This window comes from Ovis canadensis, chromosome 7 (assembly GCF_042477335.2).
Source record: "Ovis canadensis isolate MfBH-ARS-UI-01 breed Bighorn chromosome 7, ARS-UI_OviCan_v2, whole genome shotgun sequence".
In the NCBI taxonomy this organism is placed as follows: Eukaryota; Metazoa; Chordata; class Mammalia; order Artiodactyla; family Bovidae; genus Ovis; species Ovis canadensis.
In genome coordinates this window covers 56,852,627-56,876,440 of record NC_091251.1, presented here as the reverse complement: position 1 = coordinate 56,876,440, position 23,814 = coordinate 56,852,627, and the positions used below count along the sequence as shown (strand labels likewise).

Below are 23,814 nucleotides of genomic sequence, written 5' to 3'. Positions count from 1 at the left end.
AAAGTTAAAAACAAGGAGAGAATCTTAATTTTTCAGCAGACACTTTGCAGGCCAGAAGGGAGTAACACGACATACTCAAAGCGGCTGAAAGAAAAGAAATTCTATCAAGAATATTCTACCTGGCCTATTTATCACTCAGAATTGAAGGCAAGATAGAGTTTTCCAGACCGGCAAAAGCTAAAGGAGTTCACCACCACTAAGCTAACTTTATAAGAAGTGTTAAAGAAACTTCTTTAAGATGAAAATAAGGGGCACTAATTACAAAACATACAAAAGTGTAAATCTGTCAAAGGTAAATACATAGTAAAAGGAGTGGATTAATCACTTATAAAACTAGAATGAAGGTCAGACAGAAGTAGTAAAAATAACTAACTGCAGTAGTTAAGGGAGGTACAGTATAAAAGGATGTGACTTAAATGTGGGCAGGAAGAAATTAAGAATGTGTTTTAACTTATTATCAACTTAAAATAGATTGTTATAAAGTTCTAACTCTTTCATATGTAAGCCTCCTGGTAACCACAAAGTAAAAACCTATAGTAAATACACAAAAGATGAGAAAGAAATTTAAGCATATCACTAGAGAAAGTCATCAAACCACAAAGGAAGAGAGCAAGAAAACAGAGGGGAACTATATAAAACAGCCAGAAAACAATTAAGAAAATAGTAATCGGCACATACCCATCAATAATTGTGGTTAATTATGTCAAAAATTAAATGTAAATGTACTAAGTTCTCCAGTCAAGAGACAGAGCAGCTGAATGGGTTAAAAAAACAAGACCCTTGTATATGCTATCTAGAAGAGACTCACTACAGATGATAAGGACTCAGAGTGGAAGTAGAAGGATGGAAAAATACATTCCATGCAAATGGAAAACAAAGGAAAGCTAGGGTAGGCATATCAGACGAAATGGATTTTAAAACAAAGACTGCAATAAGAGACAAAGACGGGTGATATGTAATGATAAAGGGGTCAACGCAACAAGAGGGTGTGACATTTGTAAATACTTAGGCACCCAACGCAGGAACACGTAACTATATAACGCAACTATTAACAGACTTAAAGTGAGAAACAGCAATACAATAGATAGTGGGGACTTTAATGCCCCAATTACATCAGTGCATAGACCATCCAGACAAAGAATCCATAAGGAAACACTGGCTTTAGATGATACATTAGATCACATAAATGTAACAGACAGACATACAACATTCCGTACAAAAGCAATAGAATACACATTCTTAAGGGCACAAGGAATATTCCCCAGGTCACATTTTTGGCCACAAGACAAGTTGTGGTTTTTTTTTTTTTTTTTTTTGCACCACATCACACGGCTCGTGGGATCTTAGTTCTGGACCCGGGAACAAACCTGGGTCCTCAGAAGTGAAAGTGTGGCTTCCTAACCACTGGACCACTAGGAAGTTCGCCAAACAAGTCTTAATAAATTTAATGAGGCTGAAATGCTATCAAACATCTTTCACACCCATGATGGTATGAAAATAGAAGTCAACTACAAGAAGAAAATTGGGAAAGTGACATATGTGGAGCTGAAAACCACTTGCTACTGAACAACTGGTGGTTCAGAGAAGAAATCAGAAGAGAAGTCAAACAGGACTTTCAGAGAAATGGGAAAGGAAATACAGCACGCCAAGCTCACAGGGTGCAGCAAAGGCAGCTCTCAGAGGGGCTGTGCGTGCACGCTCAGCCGTGTCCGACTCCCGGTGACCCTGTGGACTGCAGCCTGTCAGGCTTCTCTGTCCATAGGATTTCCCAGGCAAGAGTACTGGCGTGGGTTGCTGTTCCCTTCGCTGGGGGATTTTCCCAAGCCAGGGATCAAACCCGTGTCTCCTGTGTCTCCTGCGTTGGCAGGCAGATTCTCTACCACTGCTCCATCTGAGAAGCTCATTACAGGGGAAGCTCAGAGCAATAAATGCCTACCCTCAAGAAACAAGAAAAAGTTTGAAAAACATAGCTTTATACCTCAAGGGACTAGAAAAAGAACAAAAAATGAAATCCAGAGTTACTAGAAGGAAGGAAATAACAAAGATCAGAGCAAAAATATATGAAATAGAGACAAAAAAGACAGTAGAAAAGATCATTAAAATTAAATGCTGATTCTTGGGAAAGATAAACTAAACTGCCAAACCTTTAGCTGTGATTTACCAAGCAAAAAAGACAGAGGACTGGGAATTCCCTGGCGGTCCAGTGGCTAGGGCTCTGTGCTTCTACTGTACGGGGCATGGGCTCACTATCTGGCTAGGGAAGATCCTGCACGCCATGGGGCACGGACAAGTAAATAAATGACTAAATGAAAGGCATATTAAAAACAATCTTAAAAAAGAGGACTCAAACAGATAAAAATCAGAAATGAAAGAGGAAACATTACAACCAATACCAGTAGCATCATTCACAGAACTAGAACAAATAATTCTAAGATTTGTGTGGAACCACAGACAACCCCAAATAGCCAAAGCACTCTTGAGAGAAAAGAAAAAGCTGGAAGTATTATATGCTCCCTGCCTTCAAATTATAATTCAAAGCTACGGTCATCAAAATAGTATAGCATTCACACAAAAACAGATGTACAGATCAAGGGAACAAAATAGAGAACCGAGAAGTAAATCATGTATACATGGGTCAGTTAATTTATGACAACAGAGACAAGAATGCACAATGGAGAAAGGATGGTCTCTTCCATAAAATGGTGTCTGGAGAACTGGACAGCCATATGTAAAAGAAGGAAATTGGACCATTAACTTAAACACCAATTAATTCAAAATGGATTAAAGAATTGAACATTAAGACCTGAACCCTAAAATCCCTGGAAGAAAACATATGCAGTCAGTTCCTTGACATCAGTCTTGGTGATGATTTTTTGGATCTGACTGCAAAATGAGAGGTAACAAAATGAAAAATAAGCAAGTGGGACCACATTAAAATAAAAAGCTTCTGTAAAGCAAAGGAAATCATCAACAAAATGAAAAGGCAACCTACTGAATTTGGATCATGTATCTGATAAGGAGTTAATATCTAAAATACATTTAAAAAATTTTGCACAACTCTATAGCAGGGAAAAAAACACCTGATTATAGTCAACCCTTGAACAATGAGGGGGTTAGTTCATGTGTAATTTATAGTCAGCCTTTCATATACACAGTTCTGTTTTTTGGGTTCAACCAGACACAGACTGTATAGTATTGTAGCTGCTAAGTCACTTCAGTTGTGTCCGACTCTGTGTGACCCCACAAATGGCAGCCCACCAGGCTCCGCCGTCCCTGGGATTGTCCAGGCAAGAACACTGGAGTGGGTTGCCATTTCCTTCTTCAATGCATGAAAGTGAAAAGTGAAAGTGAAGTTGCTCTGTCGTGTCCGACCCTCAGCGACCCCATGGACCGCAGCTTTCTAGGCTCCTCCGTCCGTGGGATTTTCCAGGCAAGAGTACTGGAGTGGGGGGCATTTGCTACTAAAAAGTATCTGCATATAAGTGGAGTCAGCTGTAAGAAATGAGCAGATCTGAATGGACATTTTCCCAAAGACAAACAGAGGGCCAACAGGTATATGAATAGATGCTCAACATCATTGATGATCAGGGAAATAAAAATCAAGACCACAAATCGAATACCACCTCACACCTATAAGAGTGGCAGTTATCAAGAAGACAGAAACTAACGTGTTGAGGAGGGTGTGGAGAAAGGGAGCCCTCACTCTCTGTTCGTGGGATTGTAAATTGGTGTAGCCACTACAGAAAGCAGTATGGAGGCTCCTCAGAAAATTACAGACAGAACCACCATATGACCTAGCAGCTCCACTGCTGGGTATTTTTCCAAAGAAAACAAAAGCACTAATTTCAAAAGATATACACACCTTCATGTTCATTGCAGCAGCACTTAGAATAGCCAAGATGCAGTGTCCAGTGATGGATGAATGGGTAAAGAAAATGTGATAACACGCACACACTCTCTCATACTCACTCACGTGCACAGTGGAATATAATTCAGTCATGAAAAAGAAATCTTGTCATTTGGGACAACATGGATGGGTCTTGAGGGTACTCTGCTACGTGAAGTAAGTCAGAGAAAAACAAATGCCATATGACCTCACTTCAGTTCAGTCGCTCAGTCATGTCCGACTCTTTGAGACCCCATGAACTGCAGCACGCCAGGCCTCCCTGTCCATCACCAACTCCCGGAGTTCACTCAAACTCAACGTCCATCGAGTCAGTGATGCCATCCAGCCATCTCATCCTCTGTTGTCCCCTTCTCCTCCTGCCCCCAACCCCTCCCAGCATCAGAGGCTTTTCCAATGAGTCACAACCTCACTTAACGGAATTTAAAAAACAAAAATAAGTTCATATATAAGGATAACAGATTGGTAGATGCCGGGATCCAGGGCGTGGGGTCGGTAAAATGGGTAAAGGGAGTCAAAAAGTACGATTTTGCACTTGTAAGTCATGGGGATGTAATGAATAGTATGCTAACTACAGTTAATACTTTATTGCATATTTGGAAGTCACTAAGAATAAATCTTATAAGCTGTCATCAGAAGAAACAAATTTGTAACTTATGGTGACTAACTGTAACTAGATTTATTGTGATTATTTCACAATATATATAAATACTTGAAACTGATGTTATAGTTTTAAAAAGTATGCTTAAAAAAAAAAAACACATGGGTCCTCTGGACACATGTTGGTCTGTGTAGAATCTGGCCCATTCATAAATCCTGCTAGACTTTTCCCCACTAACTTCCCTGAAGGGGCTCTTCCTTATACTCTCTGTAATGCCAAGGTTGACTATGACCTGAAGACTCTTGAGTACAATGTTGCCTTTCCTTATATGCTGTTTGTGCTTGCGACCCAACCAACTTCTCAAACCAAGCATCATACTGTTTTAAAGATGCATAAAGGCGTTATATATGATCTATAAAGACAAGCCAAGAAATGACTGAACAAAAGTTGGGATAGTGAGTACTTCGGGGGTGGAGTGGGGGCGCTGATTGGGAAGAGGCACCTAGGAAGCTCTGAACAGGGCTGGCCACCCCCTCCACAACTCTAGGGGATGCCGCTCACATAAACTCTGGCTCCCCGAGTACGAGATAGTGCCTATCCTTACCAGAGTGGTGGATACAAAGGCATGCATATTTTTCTCTAAAAAAATAGTATATTAATTCTCACAGAACAATGCATTCATTTTATATGGATTTCTGAATATATTACTGATTGTGCCAGGATTCGGCAAACTTTTTCTGTAAAGGGCCAAATGGTAATTATTTTAGGCTTTTCAACAAATAAAGCCTGTGTCACAGCTGCTCGGGTCTGCTGCTGTAGTGTAAAAACAGCCAGAGAGTGTATAAATGAGTAGGTGTGATTATATCCCAGGCTTTATTTACAGAATCAGGTGGCTGGGTTTGGCTTGGGGCCAAAGTTTACTAAACCCCAGATGATGCAGTTAAATCTTTGAAAGGAAAAAATATACCTATGGTCCATCTCACAGGATTTTGAGTAGAGTGTGAAACAAAGGATTCATTGGTGATATTGTAGGAAGGTCAGTGATGAAGCCTTTTGTAATCTATGTTTATTTTTGAATAAATTCTGACTGTGAAACATTTGATCTAAATTTGACTTTTTTATGAACTTGGGGTTCTGTCCTTTGTTATATAAGACATTGAGAGAAAACTGCTGTTTGAACCTTGATTTCATTAGGGAACCACTTCTGTCAGAATTATTCAGATTAATTCTTTTACTAATAATAGTAAACCCAACTACAATAATATCATTTGTCATGAACTGATCATCACCAGACGTTAGACATGATGCCAGGCACATTATACATGTTACTTCTCTTCTTCACAACAGTTCTTCAATGTAGACTTTTTTGAGGGTCTCCATTTTGCGAGAGAAAAGCTGACTCTTCTAAGGTCACATAGCTAATAAAGCTGAGATCTGAACCCGAATTGTTCAATTTCAAAGTTCATAGTCTTTTTTTCCCTACAGTACACTTCCTCGGTAAAAGGCATCCTCATTTAATGCTGCCAAAATCAATTTTGTTTTAGATTGTCTTCGCAGTTTTACTGACTTAGAAGAACTTGATGAGACAGAGTTATATATGTGCCACAAGTGCAAGAAGAAGCAAAAGTCCACTAAGAAGTTTTGGATTCAAAAACTACCCAAGGCAAGTGTTGCATTTCAAGTTATAATGCAGTTTTGAGGGGGAAAATACTTATGATTGGTTGGAAGACAAATTATTTTTCTAACTTTATATTTATATAATCTGCATTGGTCTCTAGGGTTTTCAATAAAACTAAGCCCTTTATGAATTCATAAGTAAATATGTCCTGATCACTATTTACAGAGCGTGACGGGTGGGGTTTCCCCACCACACCACCAACATGCAGTTCTGTGACACCATGGTGTCCTACATACAATTCAACTCCATTCTGACACTCTTTACTCAGAGAGAGCATCAGATTCCACGGGTAAAGGCACTCAGTCCCACAAGATCACCCTCTACATCAGAGGTCATCACAAGCCCAGGCTGTTACTTTGGGCTTAGGCTTCTGAAGGGACAACTGCAAACTGAGGGCTCCTACGACTCCTTGCTTGGACTTCAGACATCAGTCACGTGTCCCCATTGTCACTCCTCCTCGTGACCGACTAGGTAGAAATCAGAGGTCCCCATGACCCTCGTCCCTTCTTGGGTTCCATTAATTTGCTACAGCAGCTCACAGAACCCAGGAAACCTGTCTGCTCACCAGATTATCAATTCACGACAAAGGATGTTAAAGGATACAAATCAACAACCAGATGAAGAGATAGAAAGGGCAAAGTCCTAAACAAAGGAGTTTTTGTCCTCATGGAATTTGGGGCACGTGGAAGAGCTCTGGTTCCCCAACCTGGAAGCACTCCAAACCTTGTCCTTTGGGCTTCATTACACAGACACGACTGATTAAATCACTGGCCACGGCTGATCAGTCGACCTCCAGTGCCTCTCCCCTCTTGGGGGTCAGGGAGGTAGGACTGAAAGTTTTAACTCAGTTTCTTGATTGGTTCTCTTGGCAACAAGCCCCCATACCTCACTAACATAACAAAAGATCCCTCTGTGTGGCTCTCTTCACTTGGGAAATTTCAAGGCTTTTAGGATCTTGTGTCAGGAAAGGAGACAAAACTAAACACATTATAAATCACAGTATCATAAAAAGGTATTCATGGAAGAAACCAATATCAAGATCAAAAGGAAAACTGATAGACTGCCTAAAATATTATCTAAGAGATATTAGTACCATCAAGTAGTTAATTTTGATTGAAAGGTAAATGAAGTGCTTGTTCATAGTTTCTGTCTTTATTTCTCATCCAGGTGCTATGCTTACATTTGAAAAGATTTCATTGGACAGCATATTTAAGAAACAAAGTTGATACATATGTAGAATTTCCCCTGCGAGGCCTAGACATGAAATGCTACTTACTAGAGGTAACGTAATTACGTTTGTTAGTAAAATTAAGTTTTCACGGAGAGAGGGTGGAGGTCATTGAGGTAGGGAGATGCTGATGTCATTGACCACTGCTCCTAACTCAGTCCTGGGATACCTTCTCCCCTGATCTGTAGCCCGAGAACAGTGGCCCAGAGAACTGCCTGTACGACCTTGCTGCTGTGGTGGTGCACCATGGCTCTGGGTGAGTATGCCAGCGGGCTCTCTTGGGGTTGGGAATAGGGCAGTAAAGACCTGCAGTTTTGTACCACTCTCAGTAACTCTCTCCCAGCTCCCTCTACAACAGATTGACATTCATTCACTAAAATGGACAAAAATAGACAAATTTAATTCAGATGATCATTATATCTATTACTGTGAGCAAGAACCCCTTAGAAGAAATGAAATAACCCTCACAGTCAACAAGAGTCCAAGATGCAGTACTTGGGTGCAATCTCAAAAATGACAGAATGATCTCGGTTTGTTTCCAAGGCAAACCATTCAAATCACAGTAATCCAAGTCTATGTCCCAACCACTAACGCTGGAAAAGATGAAGTTGAACAGTTCTACGAAGACATATAAGACCTTCTAGAACTAATACCAAAAGAAGATGTCCTTTTCATCATGCAAAAGTAGAAAGTCAAGAGATACCAGGAGTAACAGTCAGATTTGGCTTTGGAGTACAACATGAACCAGAGCAAAGGCTAACAGTTTTGTCAAGAGAACGCTCTGGTCATAGCAAACATCCTCTTCCAACAGCATAAGAGACAACTCTACGCATGGACATCACCAGATGGTCAGTCCTGAAATCAGATTGATTATATTCTTTGCAGCTGAAGATAGAGAAGCTCTAAATAGCAAAAACAAGACTGAGAGCTGACTGTGGCTCAGATCATGAGCTTCTTATTGCATAATTCAGACTTAAACTGAAGTAAATAGGGACAACTACTAGGCCATTCAGGTATGGCCTAAATCAAATCCCTTGCAGTGGAAGTGACAAATAGATTCAAGGGATTAGATCTGGACAGAGTGCCTGAAGAACTATCGTTGTACAGGAGGCAGTGATCAAAACCATCCCCAAGAAAAAGAAATGCAACAGGGCAAAATGGCTGTCTGAGGAGGTCTTACAGACAGCTGAGAAAAGAAGAGAGGCAAAGGCAAAGGAGAAAGAGAAAGATACACCTGTCTGAATGCAGAGTTCCAAAGAATAGCAAGGAGGGAGAAGAAGGCCGCCTTATGCGAGCAATGCAGAGAAATAGAGGAGAACAACAGAATGGGAAAGACTAGAGATCTCTTCAAGAAAATTAGAGCTACCAAGGGAACATTTCATGCAAAGATGGGCTCGATAAAGGACAGAAATGGTACGGACCTAACAGAAGCAGAAGATATTAAGAAGAGGGGGCAAGAATACACAGAAGAACTGTACAAAAATGGTATTAATGACCTGGACAATCACAATGGTGTGATCACTCACCCAGAGCCAGGCATCCTAGAGTGTGAAGTCAAGTGGGCCTTAGGAAGCATTACTAAGAACAAAGTTAGTGGAGATGATGGAATTCCAGCTGAGTTATTTCAAATCCTAAAAGATGATGCTCTGAAAGTGCTACACTCAGTATGGCAGCAAATTTGGAAAACCCAGCAGTGGCCACAGGACTGCAAAAGGTCAGTTTTCATTACAGTCCCAAAGAAGGGCAATGCCAAAGAATGCTCAAACTACCGCACAATTGTGCTCATTTCACATGGTAGGATAATGCTCAAAACTCTTCAAGCTAAGCTTCAACAATACGTGAACCAAGACTATCCAGCTGTACAAGCTGGATTTGGAAAAGGCAGAGGAACCAAAGATCAAATTGACAGCATCCGTTGGATCATAGAGAAAGCAGGAGAGTTCCAGAAAAACATCTACTACTGCTTCATTGACTACATTAAAGCCTTTGACTGTGTGGATCACAACAAACTGTGGAAAATTCTTAAAGAGATGGGAATACTAGACCACCTTTCCTGTCTCCTGAGAAACCTGTATGCAGGTCAAGAAGCAACAGTTAGAACTGGACATGGAACAACTGACTGGTTCAAAATTGGGAGAGGAGTACGTCAAGGCTGGTATGTTGTCACCCTGTTTATTTAACCTGTATGCAGAGTCAGTTCAGTTCAGTTCAGTTCAGTCGCTCAGTCGTGTCTGACTCTTTGTGACCCCATGAATCGCAGCACGCCAGGCCTCCCTGCAAAATGCTGGGCTGGATAAAGCCCAGCCTGGAATCAAGATTGCCTGGAGAAATAACAACCTCAGATATGCAAATGATACCACCCTTGTGGCAGAAAGCGAAAAGGAACTAAAGAGCCTCTTGAAGGTGAAAGAGGAGAGTGAAAAACCTGGCTTAAAACTCAACATTCAGAAAACGAAGATCATGGCATCCGGTCCCATCACTTCATGGCAGATAGATGGGGAAAAAATGGAAACAGTGACAGACTTTATTTTCTTGGGCTCCAGAATCACTGTAGACGGTGACTGCAGCAATGAAATTTAAAGATGCTTGCTCCTTGGAAGAAAAGCCATGATCAACCTAGAGAGTGTATTAAAAAGCAGAGACGTCGCTTTGCCAACAAAGGTCTGTATAGTCAAAGCTATGGTTTTTCCAGTAGTCATGTACAGATGTGAAAGCTGGACCATAAACAAGGCTGAACAACAGAGAATTGATGCTTTTGAACTGTGGTGCTGGAGAAGACTCTTGGGAGTCCCTTGGACAGCAGGGAAATCAAAGCAGTCAATCCTAAAGGAAATAAACCCTGAATATTCACTGTAATGACTGATGCTGAAGCTGAAACTTCAGTTTCAGTACTTTGGCCACCTGATACAAAGAACTGACTCACTGGAAAAGACCCTGATGCTGGGGAAGACTGAGGGCAAGAGAAGAGGACAACAGATATGAGATGGTTGGATGGCATCACTGACTTAATGGACATGAGTTTGAGCAAACTCTAGGAGATAGTGAAGGATAGGGAAGCCTGGCATGCTGCGGTTCATGGGGTTGCAAAGAGTTGGACACAACTGAGTGACTGGTAGAACTTTCCTTCAGTCTTGGTGGGAAAGCGTATTCCTGAGATACGTTGCAAAGCATGAAGAGAAGGCACACGAAAGCAAAATGGAGAAAGGTTCATTTGAGCCCAGCATTCACTAGTCTGTTGTCCACAAAATCCTGAGTAGTCATTACTCCAAAAGACTGCTGATTTCCTTGGCCAATTGATATTTAAATGGAGGGAAACAGGTATTATTTAGAATAAACTTCATGTTCTCTACTTTAAAGGTACATTTATTTTGTTATGTAACATTCTTGATTACTTTTTTCCCTTGAAAGCCTGTATTAGGGGTATATTCCTTCCTTTTTCTGGTCTGCTTGAGGATGTTTGTTTTAGCTTCAGAGCTGGCAAGCCACTATCCATGTTGAAAATCCTCTTCCCTCTGAACTTTGTACATATTGCTCTGTTGACCTCACCATTCATAGTTATAAATGATAAGTCCATTACACGTCTGATTCTCATTTGCTTGTTTTTTTCTTTGGACTTAAGAAATGACTTGAGAAGTATTTGTTTGGTAGTTGACAGAGACACTCTTAGTCTGGTGTCTTCAACAGTTTGTGAAGGTCTTTGTTCTGTCTAAAGGCTTTCTCCTAACCAGGAGGACTGACTCTGGGGCTCCATGTGTGAGTTGGTGGGTCATGCTGAGAAAGAAAAGCCTTTGATGGTCAAAGTCGGAAAGAAAGTGCTTCCCTGGAGGCAGATTTCTGTCCTATGCTCAGGTTTCTTCTAAGACTGATGGGAAATCTGGTCCTAAGTTTTCCCTGTTTCCATAGGCCCTGACCTCTGCTTGTTAAGCTCCTTTGATGTTTAGTTTCTGTTAATCCAGTGCCGTGTAAACACAGCTTTGTGTGCTCCAGAAAATCTTCAGCTTCTGGTCAGTCCATGGCACTCTTCCCTGTTTTCCGGTGTCACTATAGTCCTTGTCATTTCGATGGGTTTCAAGAAGATAAATATGTGAGCTTAATCAACTGTCTTAAACTACAAATCTCTAGAATTTATTCCATACAGTACTTATTAAAATTTAGTGTCCTTCTAGTATTTTATATGGTTGCACAGATTCTTGTGTGACTTCCGTAGACTTTTTCTTTGATCATTTGACCTTTCTTTACAGGGTCGGTTCTGGACATTACACAGCATACGCAACTCACGAAGGCCGCTGGTTCCATTTCAATGACAGTACTGTAACACTGACTGATGAAGACACCGTGGTGAAGGCCAAGGCCTACATCCTTTTTTATGTGGAACGCCAGGCCAAAGCTGGATCGGACAAACTTTAATACCTCCTCCAAATCATTATTCGTCAACTATGCCGGACAGACGTTTCCAATTTTCCATAAATACTTGATCCAAGATTTAATTTCATTATGCACTTTTCAGTTTCCTGTTTTGGGTTTAGTTTTGTCAATGGTAGTGACTTATTGAACATGGGCACCAACTAATTTTTTTTGTTTTTAGTTCTACCAGAAAACCTCAGCAGATATTTTGATTTGCTGCTTTAGTTGTAATAATTCAGTTTTTATATGTAGTTTCAAGAACTTAGTTCTATTTGATTTTTTTATATTAATGTTCAGTTCTCACTTTGAGGCACATTTACGTCAATGCTTTGTTACTCTCATATGCTGAAAGCGAGAGATGTTCCCGACTGTGAAGAGCAATGTAACCACCTACTGCCTTCTCACAGATCCAAGGGAGGTCAGGCTGGCTCTAAACCAAGTATCATGTGTGCACATAAATCTGTGGCTCACAAGAGTTCAGTGACTGCTCAGTAATCATTCTTTCTGCTTGTAAAAGAGAACAGGAAGGGCATCATTAAATAGACCAGGTGACTGCTGCTCTTGATCTCTCTCAAAAGTGCTGTTTATCAGCACTAACTAAATAAATCGGTTGATTCAGTTATACCTACATTGCAAATTCAAGAATTACTTTTTTTTTTTGGTTTGGGGGCACTTTCATACAGGAGATAGGGGTACTGAACAGTCCAAATAAGACCAAATACACTTAAAAGTGTTCCAAAAATTCTGTGACTCAGCTACATGTTATCCAAGCATTATTTATCCAGTGTGAAGAAACTGTAGTGTTGTTTGCCTTTTTGAGTCAGCACCTAATTCCCCCATTGGTTGTAGCACTGGGGTTAACTGCATGTCCACTCTAGTCCTGCTTCTTACTTAGCCACCAGAGGTTGAGATGCTACCTTCCAAAGTTGATTCCGACCATCACCTAAACTTCGGGAACACTGTGGAGTCCACAGGAGGAAACTAAAGTCTTTTAAGTTTTGACAACTCTTTAAAGCTCTCACTGGCCTATCCTCATAGCAGAGCAAATGAAAATAGCTTCACTTTGAATAAGTAGAGTTTTTCTTGTTTAGGTTAGCAGCCTTTTAAAATTGTTTTCAAGAAAAGTATGCACCAGCACTGCTGCTGCTAGGTCCCTTCAGTCGTGTCCGACTCTGTGCGACCCCATAGACGGCAGCCCACCAGGCTCCCCGATCCCTGGGATTCTCCAGGCAAGAACACTGGAGTGGGTAGGCACCAGCACTACTTAGCTTTAATTCAAATTGAAATCTGGAACCAGAATCCCATCTAATGAAGCTTCCTGTGCTTTCCAGAAGTGTTTTCAAGCCAGCCTGCTGGTCTTGGGGTGCTGTGCTTTCCAGAAGTGTTTCAGCCAGCCTGCTGGTCTTGGGGTGCTGGTGCACAGCGTACAAATTAGTGAGAGGAGGGAGCTCCGGCTGGGCCTGTGCAAGAGGAATACGCCCATTTTCATGCTCGCTGTTTGTTCCAGTCGGTATTTTCCTCCCATCCCAGTTCTCTACAAGTTCTTACGGGGGTGCAGAATGCAGTTTATGTTAAGCCAGCCAATCAGACTTTCTCATATTATTTTTTTCTGTTAAAAAAAATGGTCCAGATTTTAAGTGTATGGATGTAAAAGAAAGTTGAGTGGCACTCCCCCTAGCTTGGATATTTGAAGCTGCGGGAGCAGAGCTGCTCCATTCCCACTTTAATATTAGCTGGAAAAATCCCACATTTTCTCAGAGCAGAACACACCTGCTAAATTGTTTAAAATAACTAGGAGCAAATTATGTCTGAACATCTACTGTCCAATACAGTGGTCACTGGCCACGTATAGTTAAGTGTTGATTTTAATTAAAAATATATTGAAAACTCAGTTCTTCAGTCACACTGGTCATGGTTGAAGCTCTCAGCAGCCACTGGGCACAGGATCACCCAGGGCTGGACGGTCCACCTGTGTGCGGAGCTCTCTGACACTGCTGGGCTAGTTTCACTGCAGAGAAAAAAGCTTTGCCACCATGTAATCTTACAACTTAAAGAGAGCCCAGAAGATAAAACCAAGAGGAAAACATGTATTTAAAAGTTTACAATGGTAAATTACATACTTCGAGCCACAACTTTTTGAACTGCAGAAATGACAGTCTCACATAATTTGATCTACTGTACCAGTACATTAATATCACATGTCACTGAACTAGAAACGTGCATCTCCTCTGACCTCGCTCCTATGAATCCAGTCTCTTTTGCTTAGAAGATACACAGCTGTAACTTCTAACATTTGCACTTAGATAACTGCGTGGGCCGCAGTTACAATTCCAACAAGAAAGCCTCGAGCAGTGTTGATGGAGGAAAATGGCCTTTCTACCAAATGGAACTTACAACAGACTAGACTACTACGTTGGGGAAAGTGGTCCTCACACAGGCAACACTGTTGGCCTAGGAGATGAACACACCTCCTCTCTTGAATTTTGCAGTGTTTCTCTCTCCATTTTACTAAAGCAGACATGCCTGAAGGATACCATGAAGGTTCTTTGGAAAAGTGACGGGATCCATGTGAACTGCGCACTTGAACACCAGTGATGTAAATGTGCCTGTTTCTATTTTGAAAATCTAACTGTGCAGCCTTATCACGCCTACTTCGAAAGCTGACCTTCGTGCTCTTCAGGGCTGTTCCCTGGCGCCGTGTTGCCTCTAGCACGTGTGGCTTCCCACTCAGAGAGCAGTGTTGAGGCAGGGCCTCATGCTGAGGCACAGGGCTCCTCGGAACAAAGCTTCCTCAGAAGTCCTCCCACACAGGTGGGTGAAAGAAACAGTTTGTGGCAACACAAATCTCTCTCCATGGTGGAGAAAACCTTTGCTTATCCACTGTATTCTACTCAGTGTCTAGTGATGACAAATGTAATGGAATTAAACCAGTAAAGTGTATGGGCCCTGGTTAAGTGTTAAATGTGCATCTCACCTGTGGAACCTACTCAGCAGCTTGGTTTCTAGGGTTGGGGACATATTTATTTCTTAAAGCCAAACCTCTCCTTCATTGGTTTAGTGTGTGTACATACGTCTGTTTAGATATACTTATCCCACTTCCACCTCTACCGCCCCCTAAACTCTCACGTTCCCTTTGTAGCTGAAGTGGCCTCTTCTCGCGGGCCCTGGAGAAGCTCCTGAGCAGAGTCTGTTTCTGCAGCCAGGAACAGATAAGAGGGGACCAGAGCGTGGCCGCAGGAGGGTGCCCACAGCGCAGGAAGGAGTGGGAGTGGGTGGCGTCATGCTCTAGCCCAAGGTCTGTGCATCACCTCGCTGGGTGAGGACCTTCCCCCTCAGGTCTGACTGCGATGGACTGCAGACTTCCCTCTGCAAGTGTTGGTTGTGTGAGAGGTAATCATTTCCACTGAAGCCTAGTTTGTATGATGCTGAGAGGATTACTTGTGCAAGTGACTGATTTAAGTTGTAATCACAGCCCTTTTCTGCTTCATCTACCTGAACTGTTTCATGGAAAGTATCATTAAAGATCTGGTCTCTTCCCTTTTGACTATTATTTCCGAACCTCTTTCAGTGGAGCTAAGTTAAGTGATGATGTACTTGCTCAAGCTACGGGCCTTTGGAATGAGTCAACAGGTAGCAGGTTTTTATGAGCCCCTCATCACAGAGGGCTGCTGGTACACTTGGGCCCAGACAGAATGACCTGGAGGGGCAGGGTTGGCGGCAGCAGGTCATCCAGTGGCACAGTCAGGTCCCAAGGGAGTTCACCCGCACTGCGTGACTTCGTCATGTCCTTCCTTGTGACGCTGACTTTGTAAGAAAGAGGTCTACTTGCCTCCATCAGAGCCAGACTACCCTGAGGAACCAGGTTTGGGGCTCTGAGCAAAGGATCAAACAGGGAAACAAGTGCCACTGTTAAAGAGTCAATACCTGCTTTACAGTAAGCTCCTGTGAGAACCACCCTGTGTCCACACCCATCGTGTTTCTGTTACTCATTTGCCTGTTTCTATCAGTCTTCTAAAACTGAAGACAGAGACGCCTGAAGCCCAAATGGTTTTGTCTCCAGTTCCCAAATCACACGTTTCCTTTTGGCAGCCGTGCCGGTCAGAGGCTGTGGAGGAGCCGAGCTCCACGGGGCAGAAAGGGAGGAGCTTGGAGGAACAGCTGTCAGAACACCCGGCTGTGAGCCACAGCCCTCCCTGCAGGCAGGCATGCCTGTGGACCCACCCTATATTCTGGGGTGCCTCCTACCACCCCACGTGAGGAGCAGCGAAGTGGCCCGGCTCAGCCCATATTTGCTGCTCAAGCAGAGCTGTTGAAGTGCAGCTTGGGAGACACAAGGAACCAAAATGACTCCCCTGTGGCTGGCATGCTTATACTACTCTGCCTTTAAGAAGGTGAAAGAACCAACTACTTCCAGGGATCAGCCCTCTAAAAAGTACTGGTTTGGAAAGGATTCAGGAGGGAAATCCTAAAGGCTTTCCAGTAAACACCTGTGGTATAGCAGTACCTTTTAAATAAGTTTAACTAGAGCCCAAAGAGGGATTCTGGCTAGTCAGCTGTCATTTGAACAATTAAAATGATTTGTGTGAAATATGAGCAGTTCCTAGTAACCCTTTCCTTGAGAAATACATCTTGCTTTTGGCTGTTTCTTGATGTATGTTGTTTTTAAGAAAAGCCACGCTTTCCATGTAACCTTGGCAGTGGTGGGGTAACCTGGGCACAGGGGACCGCTGCACCTGACTCCTCAAAGCACGGGAGCGAGCCACAGTGGCTACTCTCACCCCTCGGCTGCATTCTGCTTTTACAGGCAAAGCTGCACCAGGTCCAACCAAGCCTCAGTTCCAGAAGAGGATCCTGGCACGTGTGCTTAATCCACACAAGTGGAAACAGTATTCCCATTCCTTCCAATTCTAATTATGTGGGAAAAGGAACCAACAGTAACCACTGAGGTGGCCTCATCTAACAGAGAAACAATGGTTCTCATCTCACGACTGCAGCCCCCAAACCAAGCAAGACATAGGAGACACAGACATAGGAGTTCACAGGAGGGGAAATACGGTAGGGTCTGGTGAAGGACTGGGAGCGAAGCGGTACTAGAAAATGGGTCCACAGATTAAGAAATCTCAGTTTTGTGTTAGGAAGGGAGAACTCATGAATAAAACCTCCAGGCAATTTACCTAGCGGCTTAACTGCCGGGAACTAAACTACACACGTTCACAAGGAGGATGTGTGGCTGGCTTACAGGGCAAGAGTAGAATACTTCAACTTATAATTGCTTCAAGCAGTTTTGTATTGAGTTACTTCATCCATCCTGGCACTTGGGGAAATATAGATTAGATACAGCAGGACACGTAACTGGAAAAATGAAAAGCCAAGTAAACAAATTTAAAATGTGACACACACACAGAAGAACCTTGGAGAGCGAGAAACTACTTAACACAAATCTCTTATGAAAAAGCTCAGGGTAAAAACAGAGCCAACTGGGAAATCTCTCTGCTTGGAGGGGGGCAGCAGGATTTGAAGGTAGCTCAGCCTAGGCTGGAAACCACTATGGAACAAAATGACACAGAAAAGGAGCATCGACCACGGCTTCTGCTTACACCTCAGAGCATAAAACCATCACCTTTAGTTCTTCATAGACAGCAGGCTTCTTCACATTGAAACTAGAGCCGAAGACTCATAATGATGTCCCAGGAAATAAAACCAGATACTATTTACAATTAGAGTCCCTCCAGTGAGTAGAGACTGCAAGCCCGGACAAAGGTGGTCCAGCCAGCACCTCGAATGAAAATGCCTAAAGAGCTCTCTGCCTAACACCATTGTCAGCTAAAAGGAAAGAAATCCCCTTTAAGGAGGCTATTGAACTTCAATATGCTGCTTTTCTGCTGAAAACATAAGCCGAGCCACAGACTGCCGCACATATGTCTGGGTCTGGGCTTCCCTCCTCCTTAGAGCGCCAGCACCAGTTGTTGGCCAAAAATAAACGCCATTCTTCAACCATATATGTCCACCAGCCCAGAGCTGGGGAGGAGCAGCTGGAGGTAGGTCAGGTCCCTGGGCTCCAGCCACACTCGGTGTGGCCACTGCGTACCATGCACATCACCCAGCTCAATCGGGAGTGCCTGCTGCACCTCTTCTCCTTCCTGGACAAGGACAGTAGGAAGAACCTTGCCAGGACCTGCCCCCAGCTCCAGGACGTGTTTGAGGACCCTGCACTCTGGCCCCTGCTGCACTTTCGTTCCCTCACAGAACTCAAGAAGGACAACTTCCTCCTGAGCCCGGCACTCAGGAGCCTCTCCATCTGCTGGCACTCCAGCCGCGTGCAGGTGTGCAGCATCGAGGACTGGCTCAAGAGCGCCCTCCAGAGGAACATCTGCAGCCGGCACGAGAGCCTAGTCAATGATTTCCTCCTCCAGGTGTGCGACAGGTAGGCCGCCTCCTGAGCAGCGCTGGCATCCAGAGCTCTGGGAGGCTCCTGGGGGTCTGGGAAGAGTAAATTACGAGACCAAGACGTCTCTGCTTCGGGGAGCCTCAGACTAGGCCCAAGGCAGACTCTCCAGGCCCACCCACTACGCAATCTCCACAGGATGGACAGAATTATGGGGGGGAAAGGGTGGCAATCTTCCTCTTAGCCTCACAGGTCCTGGAGCTGCTTCCGCAGAGAGGAAGAACTAGGCTTCAGCCTCTCCTGTGCTTCTGGCATCTGTCCTCCCTGGCAGCCATTAAGGGCTGGGTGGGTCCAGCTGGGCCTTCATTTTCAGTGTCAGGCCCCAGGAAAAGGTTTCAAGATTCAGCAATCAGCTCACCCCCTTGACTTTGCTCCTGGCAAGCAAACCCCAAGACCTGTGAAGTGCAGCTGAAGGAGGGTTAGGCTGCTCGGCTCTGGGTTAGATGAACCAATCCAGGCTCCAGCAAGGGTGCAGACAATGGTTTCCTTATGAGAAACTTACTTATCTTCAAAAGTTACTGCGAGGATCAGTAAACTGAAGGGAAGAGTGCTTTAGCCCAAGTTCTCAAATGAGCAAACCAAAAAGTCTGAGAGGTTGTGTGATTTGTGCCACAGTCTAGGATTACCAGATTTTAGCAAATAAAGATTCAAGAGGCCCAGATAAATTTGAACTTCAGATAGACAGAATAATTTTTGGCATAAGTATGTCCTAAATACATCCTATATTTGACCTGTTGACCCCACAGTGGCAAGACTCCCTCCAGTGCCACAGCCTCCTGCCCAGAGCAGTCCATGAAAGAATAGTCTTCCTCAGCCAGGCTCTCTCTGAGCCTTTACCAGTCCTGACCTGCCTTTGAGGAAATGATCCCCTCGTTCACTAACAAACTAGGTTCAGTCTGCTTGCTGCCACCCAGGTTTAACAGCTGCTGTATTCCGGCAGCCTAACAAGGAACAGAAGCAAATAGTGTAGTGGCTCCTCCTCTCTTTCTTTTTTTTTTTCAAGGCCATAGAAGAAAATTAGATGGATTTGGGGTTGGTCCCTAATGAGACCATGCCATTTTGATGGGTTTAACAAGACCCAGTAGACAGACAGGGAAGTGATACGTACAGGGCAAGAAGTCTGCCCTAAATTTCTTCCATTCTTGTAAGAGAAGCAGGTATAACCCCCAAACTAGAAAGGTGTGGACTATACCTGTCTGGGTACAGCAAGGGTCACAAGTGTCATAAAAAAGCAAAGGGCTTGGGGCTGAGTCCCCCAGTACTGCTACTGTCTGACCATGTGACCCCCAGCCCAAATATTTAAATTCAACTTCATTTCTTCCCCTGTGAAATGGGATAAACTGCCTTATCTCACAGGCTAATTTTGGATTAAATGACACAGTAGCACTGGCACACAGTAGGTACGGATACCTGTGCAGCAAACCTAGATCTGGCAATCACCTGGGGACAGCTGAGGATGGCTGGGCAAGGAGTCCATGGTTTCTTTTGCTGGCTTCTTCCTGCCTCGGGATTATTCTAAAGGTTCTCAAGAGGAATGAATCATGTTAACAGCCTTGGGGCTTGAACACCTACCTAAACCTCACCACCACGCTGAAGGTAACAGTTTCTCTCCCACTTGACAGATGAAGAGGTGGTACAGCAAGGTTCAGGTATTTGTCCTGAGTCAGACAGCAAATAAGTCACAGGCAAATCACTTGAGCTCCCTGAGCCAGTTTCCTCATTTGAGAAACTGGGGGTGGAAAGCAGATATGAAGACTAAGGAAGATGTGCAAACTGGGAAAGATGGGGTGTTCTCGGTGTGTGGATGCAGCCATGTCCAGTCTACTTTAGTTCCTTCCTTCCTTCCTAAAGCAAAGGGAGCTGAGCTGGCTCAGTCAGGTGCAGCCCAGGGGCATTGAGGGAGGCTGATGGGGAAAGGGAAACCCTCTGTGGCCTGGCTCCAGCTTCCTCTGGCAATAGGAAGCCAAGACCTGCACCCATGAGACAGGTTCTTGACTGGAAGCAGTCTGGTCCTGCCTGCTCCCAGGAAACATGGCTTAGAAGCACCCACAGAAGGCCCTGCACAGGCTCCAGACAATTCTAATCTCATTTAGTTCTCAGGACAATCCCGCTGGTGGGCATTATTCTCTCCCAGCCAACCTCAAACATACATACCAGGTAAAGAGTGACAATCAAGGTCGCAGCACAAAGAAGCCACGTCCAACTTTGCTCAAGATCTTTTGCTGGTAAGGTTGGTGCAGAGGCATCCCCCTCTCCCCATGCTTTCTGGACAAGCCACCCGTGTCCCTGAGTGTACCCACAACAGGCCTGGGTCTAGCTACCTGTGGATCTTGACTTCTGGCAGGCTGGCATCCCAGTGGAGTTGCAGTAATTGCCTCAGTCAACTGAGCTGAAACCAGGGCTCTAGAGCTCCGAACCAATACTCAGAGGGGGCCCCGATGGCCAAGAGTTGGAATGGGCCTGACTCTAAGACACTTCACGGGAAACTCTCTCTGTACTGTCCTGCCATGATCACCAGGGCCTCACTCATAGCCAAGTATGGTGAGGTGGAGTAGCAGAAGAGCAAGGGAAGTGGGTCCCAGTTCAGATCCCGGTCGTGTCACCGCGGGCAACTTTCCAAAGGGAAACTCGCTAGGTCCGATGAAAGTGAAGGTCGCTCAACCGGATCCAACTCTTTGAAACCCCATGGACCATACAGTCCATGGAATTCTCCAGGCCAGAATACTGGAGGTAGTAGTCCTTCCCTTCTCCAGGGGATCTTCCCAACCCAGGGATCGAACCCAGATCTCCCGCATTGCAGGCGGATTCTTCACCAGCTAAGCCACAAGAGCTAGGCCCGGTACTCCTCTATAAGATGCGGTCTCCCAGAGTTGGCACTGGGACCAACCAGCCAGGGAGCTAGGGGGCGTGACCGGGGGCGGCAGGCTAACCGCATCCTCCTCGGCCCGGGCCCGCGTTCTCTCCGCAGGTGCCCCAACCTGGCATCCGTCACGCTGTCTGGCTGCGGCCACGTCACCGACGACTGCCTGGCGCGTCTCCTGCGCTGCTGCCCGCGCCTGCGCGCGCTGCACCTGGAGAACTGCGCGCGCGTCACCAACCGCACGCTGACGGCCGTGGCGGCGCACGGGCGCGCGCTGCAGACGCTGCACGTGGACTTCTGCCGCAACGTGAGCGCGGCCGGCCTGAGGCGTCTGCGCGCCGCGTGTCCGCGCTTGACGCTGCGCGCCGAGCACAGCGCGGCCATGATCCCGGACCAGCTCCCGCGCGGCCCGCACGCGCCCGGCGCCGCCCTCCGCAAGTTGCTTTTGCGCTAGGCCCGCCGGGCTGCGGGCAGGACACCGGCCCCGGGTCTCCGAAGGAGCTACTTGTGTTGAACGCCAGCTCCTAGACAGCAGCCACATCCTCAGCCAAGACAGGGATACGAGCGCCTACCCCATATTACGATTTTATACATTGGCTGAGTGCGAGATTTGATGGCCGGATGCTTGGGAAACACTCGATTGTTTCTCGCTAAACACCAGCACACTTTTATGTTTACCTTGCGCCCCGGGTTCTCCACTTGGGCTCTATCCCATCCTTCGCAGCTGAGTCTGCAGCTGCTGGGAGGGGAAGGGGACGAGGGTGTCCTAAATCACCCCCGTGGGGAAGTGTGGCCACCCGGAGCTCCCCAGAGGTGTGTGAGGGGCAGCACTCTCCTCAACCCCTCCTTGCTGCGCAGAGGGAGGAGGGGTAGAACCCTGGGCCTGAGAGAGTCGAACCTTTGCTCCGTGCGCACCCCCAACTCGCTTTGAGTGATCCTAGAAAATTCTTGTTGATGTGATTCTTTCATAAACTGCAGCTGTGCTTGTTTTCTACCGTTCTCCCATCCATCAGAAACGAAGAAAAACATTTGACAATCCCAAAGTAAAGACTTAAAAACAGAAGCAGCAGCCCTGGTTAAATCTTTGGTTAACGAAACCATTAAAAGCCAATGCCAAGTTAAATTTTTACCTGCTAGCTTTGAACGTTGGGCACATACCTTGAGTTCAATTTTATAGCTTTAGTCACTGCTGTCCCACCTTTAGCCACCAAAGTAGAGGCTTTCAGTCATCAGTCATCCTGCAGCCTCCTGGTTCCAGGTACAGTGGGAAAATTTGGGGTAAGGGGAGAAGGCAGGGAGAATGGTGAAGTGGTGGGCGATATAAACCCTGGCTACTCCCATCACCAGCTGAGATCAAGGCCTTTGACCCACCTGAGACCAGGTGTTTCTTCTTTGTGAAAGGGGCTCTTGATGCTTACTCACTGGTGTTGGGCTGCACCCCGTAGGCCTACAAGGCCTGCACTTGCTCAGCTTTAATTCTGAGAAAGAGCCCAGAGTCAGCAACAGAGACATCAATGGTTTAATGGTTAGAGGAAACTTACATGTCTGAAGCAAGATCCTGGAGTGACACCCCACTGTATGCAGCAGGCAGGACATTGTAGCAGTCTTTGCTTGGGAGAGGGGAGGGGGGATGACCAGTTATAGGGGGAATTGATGTCAGGTGGGCTCATTAGTTACCAAGGAAACCAATGGTGGGGCATGCCCCTCAGGGACCCTTTGATATGAACAATCATCAGCTGGGGCCTGGGGCAAGTATCTAGGAAGATGGGTCCTATACATGTAGGGTTTAGGTGAAACAGGTACTACTCAGGCAGGGGACTTACAGAGAACAAGAGAAGAGCTATCTTGAGGGGCCTGACCAAACATATGGGTTCCTTATTCATTGCCCAGATATTGGGGAAACAGCAAGAAAAAAAAGACACTGTTTTCATGGATCTTATGTTCTAATGGGGGAAGAAACAGTGTACAAGCCAGTGTATAAGAAGGTAAGTACTGGGGGAGAGGGGAAAGTACAGCGTAAAAGATATTTGGGGACTGCTGACTAGGGCCAGGAAAGGAAAAGCAACTTAAAAGAGGTTGACGAATGTAAGCCCCCTTGAGAAGGAGGCATCTGAGAAATGAAGTGGAGGGGTGCAGCATCCGGAGGAAAATATTCCAGAAAGAGGGAACAGCCGCCAGCACAAAGGGCCCAGATTAGGAGCATGGCTGGTATGTTGCGGCTAAACAGAGTGAGTGAGGTGAGGAGACAAGGTGAGCAGAAGAGATGATCAGAAAAATAAGGGATAAAGGAGGCCTCAGTGGTTATTATGAGGATGAAACAAGAGCTGGAGATCCCCACACTCAGGCTATCCCCAGCAGGCACCAGGGCCCCAAGATGATGATGGTGAAGGCCCAGAGGTGCTGACTCTAGGCAGTCTGTGAGCAGGCAGACAGCATCCCACCTTGCCTAAACCCCTCCAGGGACTGCTGAAGGCCTCAGTTGCTGCCCCTGGGCCCCTGGTTGGACCAGCACTTAGCCCAGAAATAAAATCCCATTTCATCCCCCTGTAGGAAAAGCCAGCCTTGCAAAGTTACCAGCTTCAGTGGAATGGGAGGGTCCACTATTAGCCTATGATGATACACAGGCTTCCTCTGGGTGACTTTCTAGTTTACCCACCATTGCTCTGAACAGTGGAGAGAGGTTTTTAAAAGGAA

At 45.2% G+C, this 23,814-nt stretch overlaps 2 protein-coding genes across 7 annotated transcripts in view; both read left to right on the top strand.

Moving 5' to 3' along the window:
- USP3 (ubiquitin specific peptidase 3) overlaps window positions 1-15,351 on the top strand; it is a 101,062-nt gene extending 85,711 nt beyond the window's left edge. For all 6 annotated transcript variants that reach the window (XM_069596217.1, XM_069596218.1, XM_069596219.1 and 3 more), the window contains 4 exons: window positions 6,050-6,168; window positions 7,351-7,464; window positions 7,600-7,667; window positions 11,653-15,351. In XM_069596217.1, coding sequence (XP_069452318.1) covers window positions 6,050-6,168; window positions 7,351-7,464; window positions 7,600-7,667; window positions 11,653-11,818 — 467 coding nt within the window. In that variant the 3' untranslated portion in view covers window positions 11,819-15,351. The remainder of the gene's footprint in view (window positions 1-6,049; window positions 6,169-7,350; window positions 7,465-7,599; window positions 7,668-11,652) is intronic.
- A 2,505-nt stretch (window positions 15,352-17,856) lies between these two features.
- On the top strand, window positions 17,857-22,243 carry FBXL22 (F-box and leucine rich repeat protein 22). Its single transcript, XM_069596249.1, has 2 exons — window positions 17,857-18,239; window positions 21,229-22,243. The coding sequence occupies exons 1-2, from the start codon at window positions 17,905-17,907 to the stop codon at window positions 21,572-21,574; spliced, it is 681 nt and encodes a 226-aa protein (XP_069452350.1). The 5' UTR covers window positions 17,857-17,904; the 3' UTR covers window positions 21,575-22,243.
- Window positions 22,244-23,814: the final 1,571 nt, after the last annotated feature.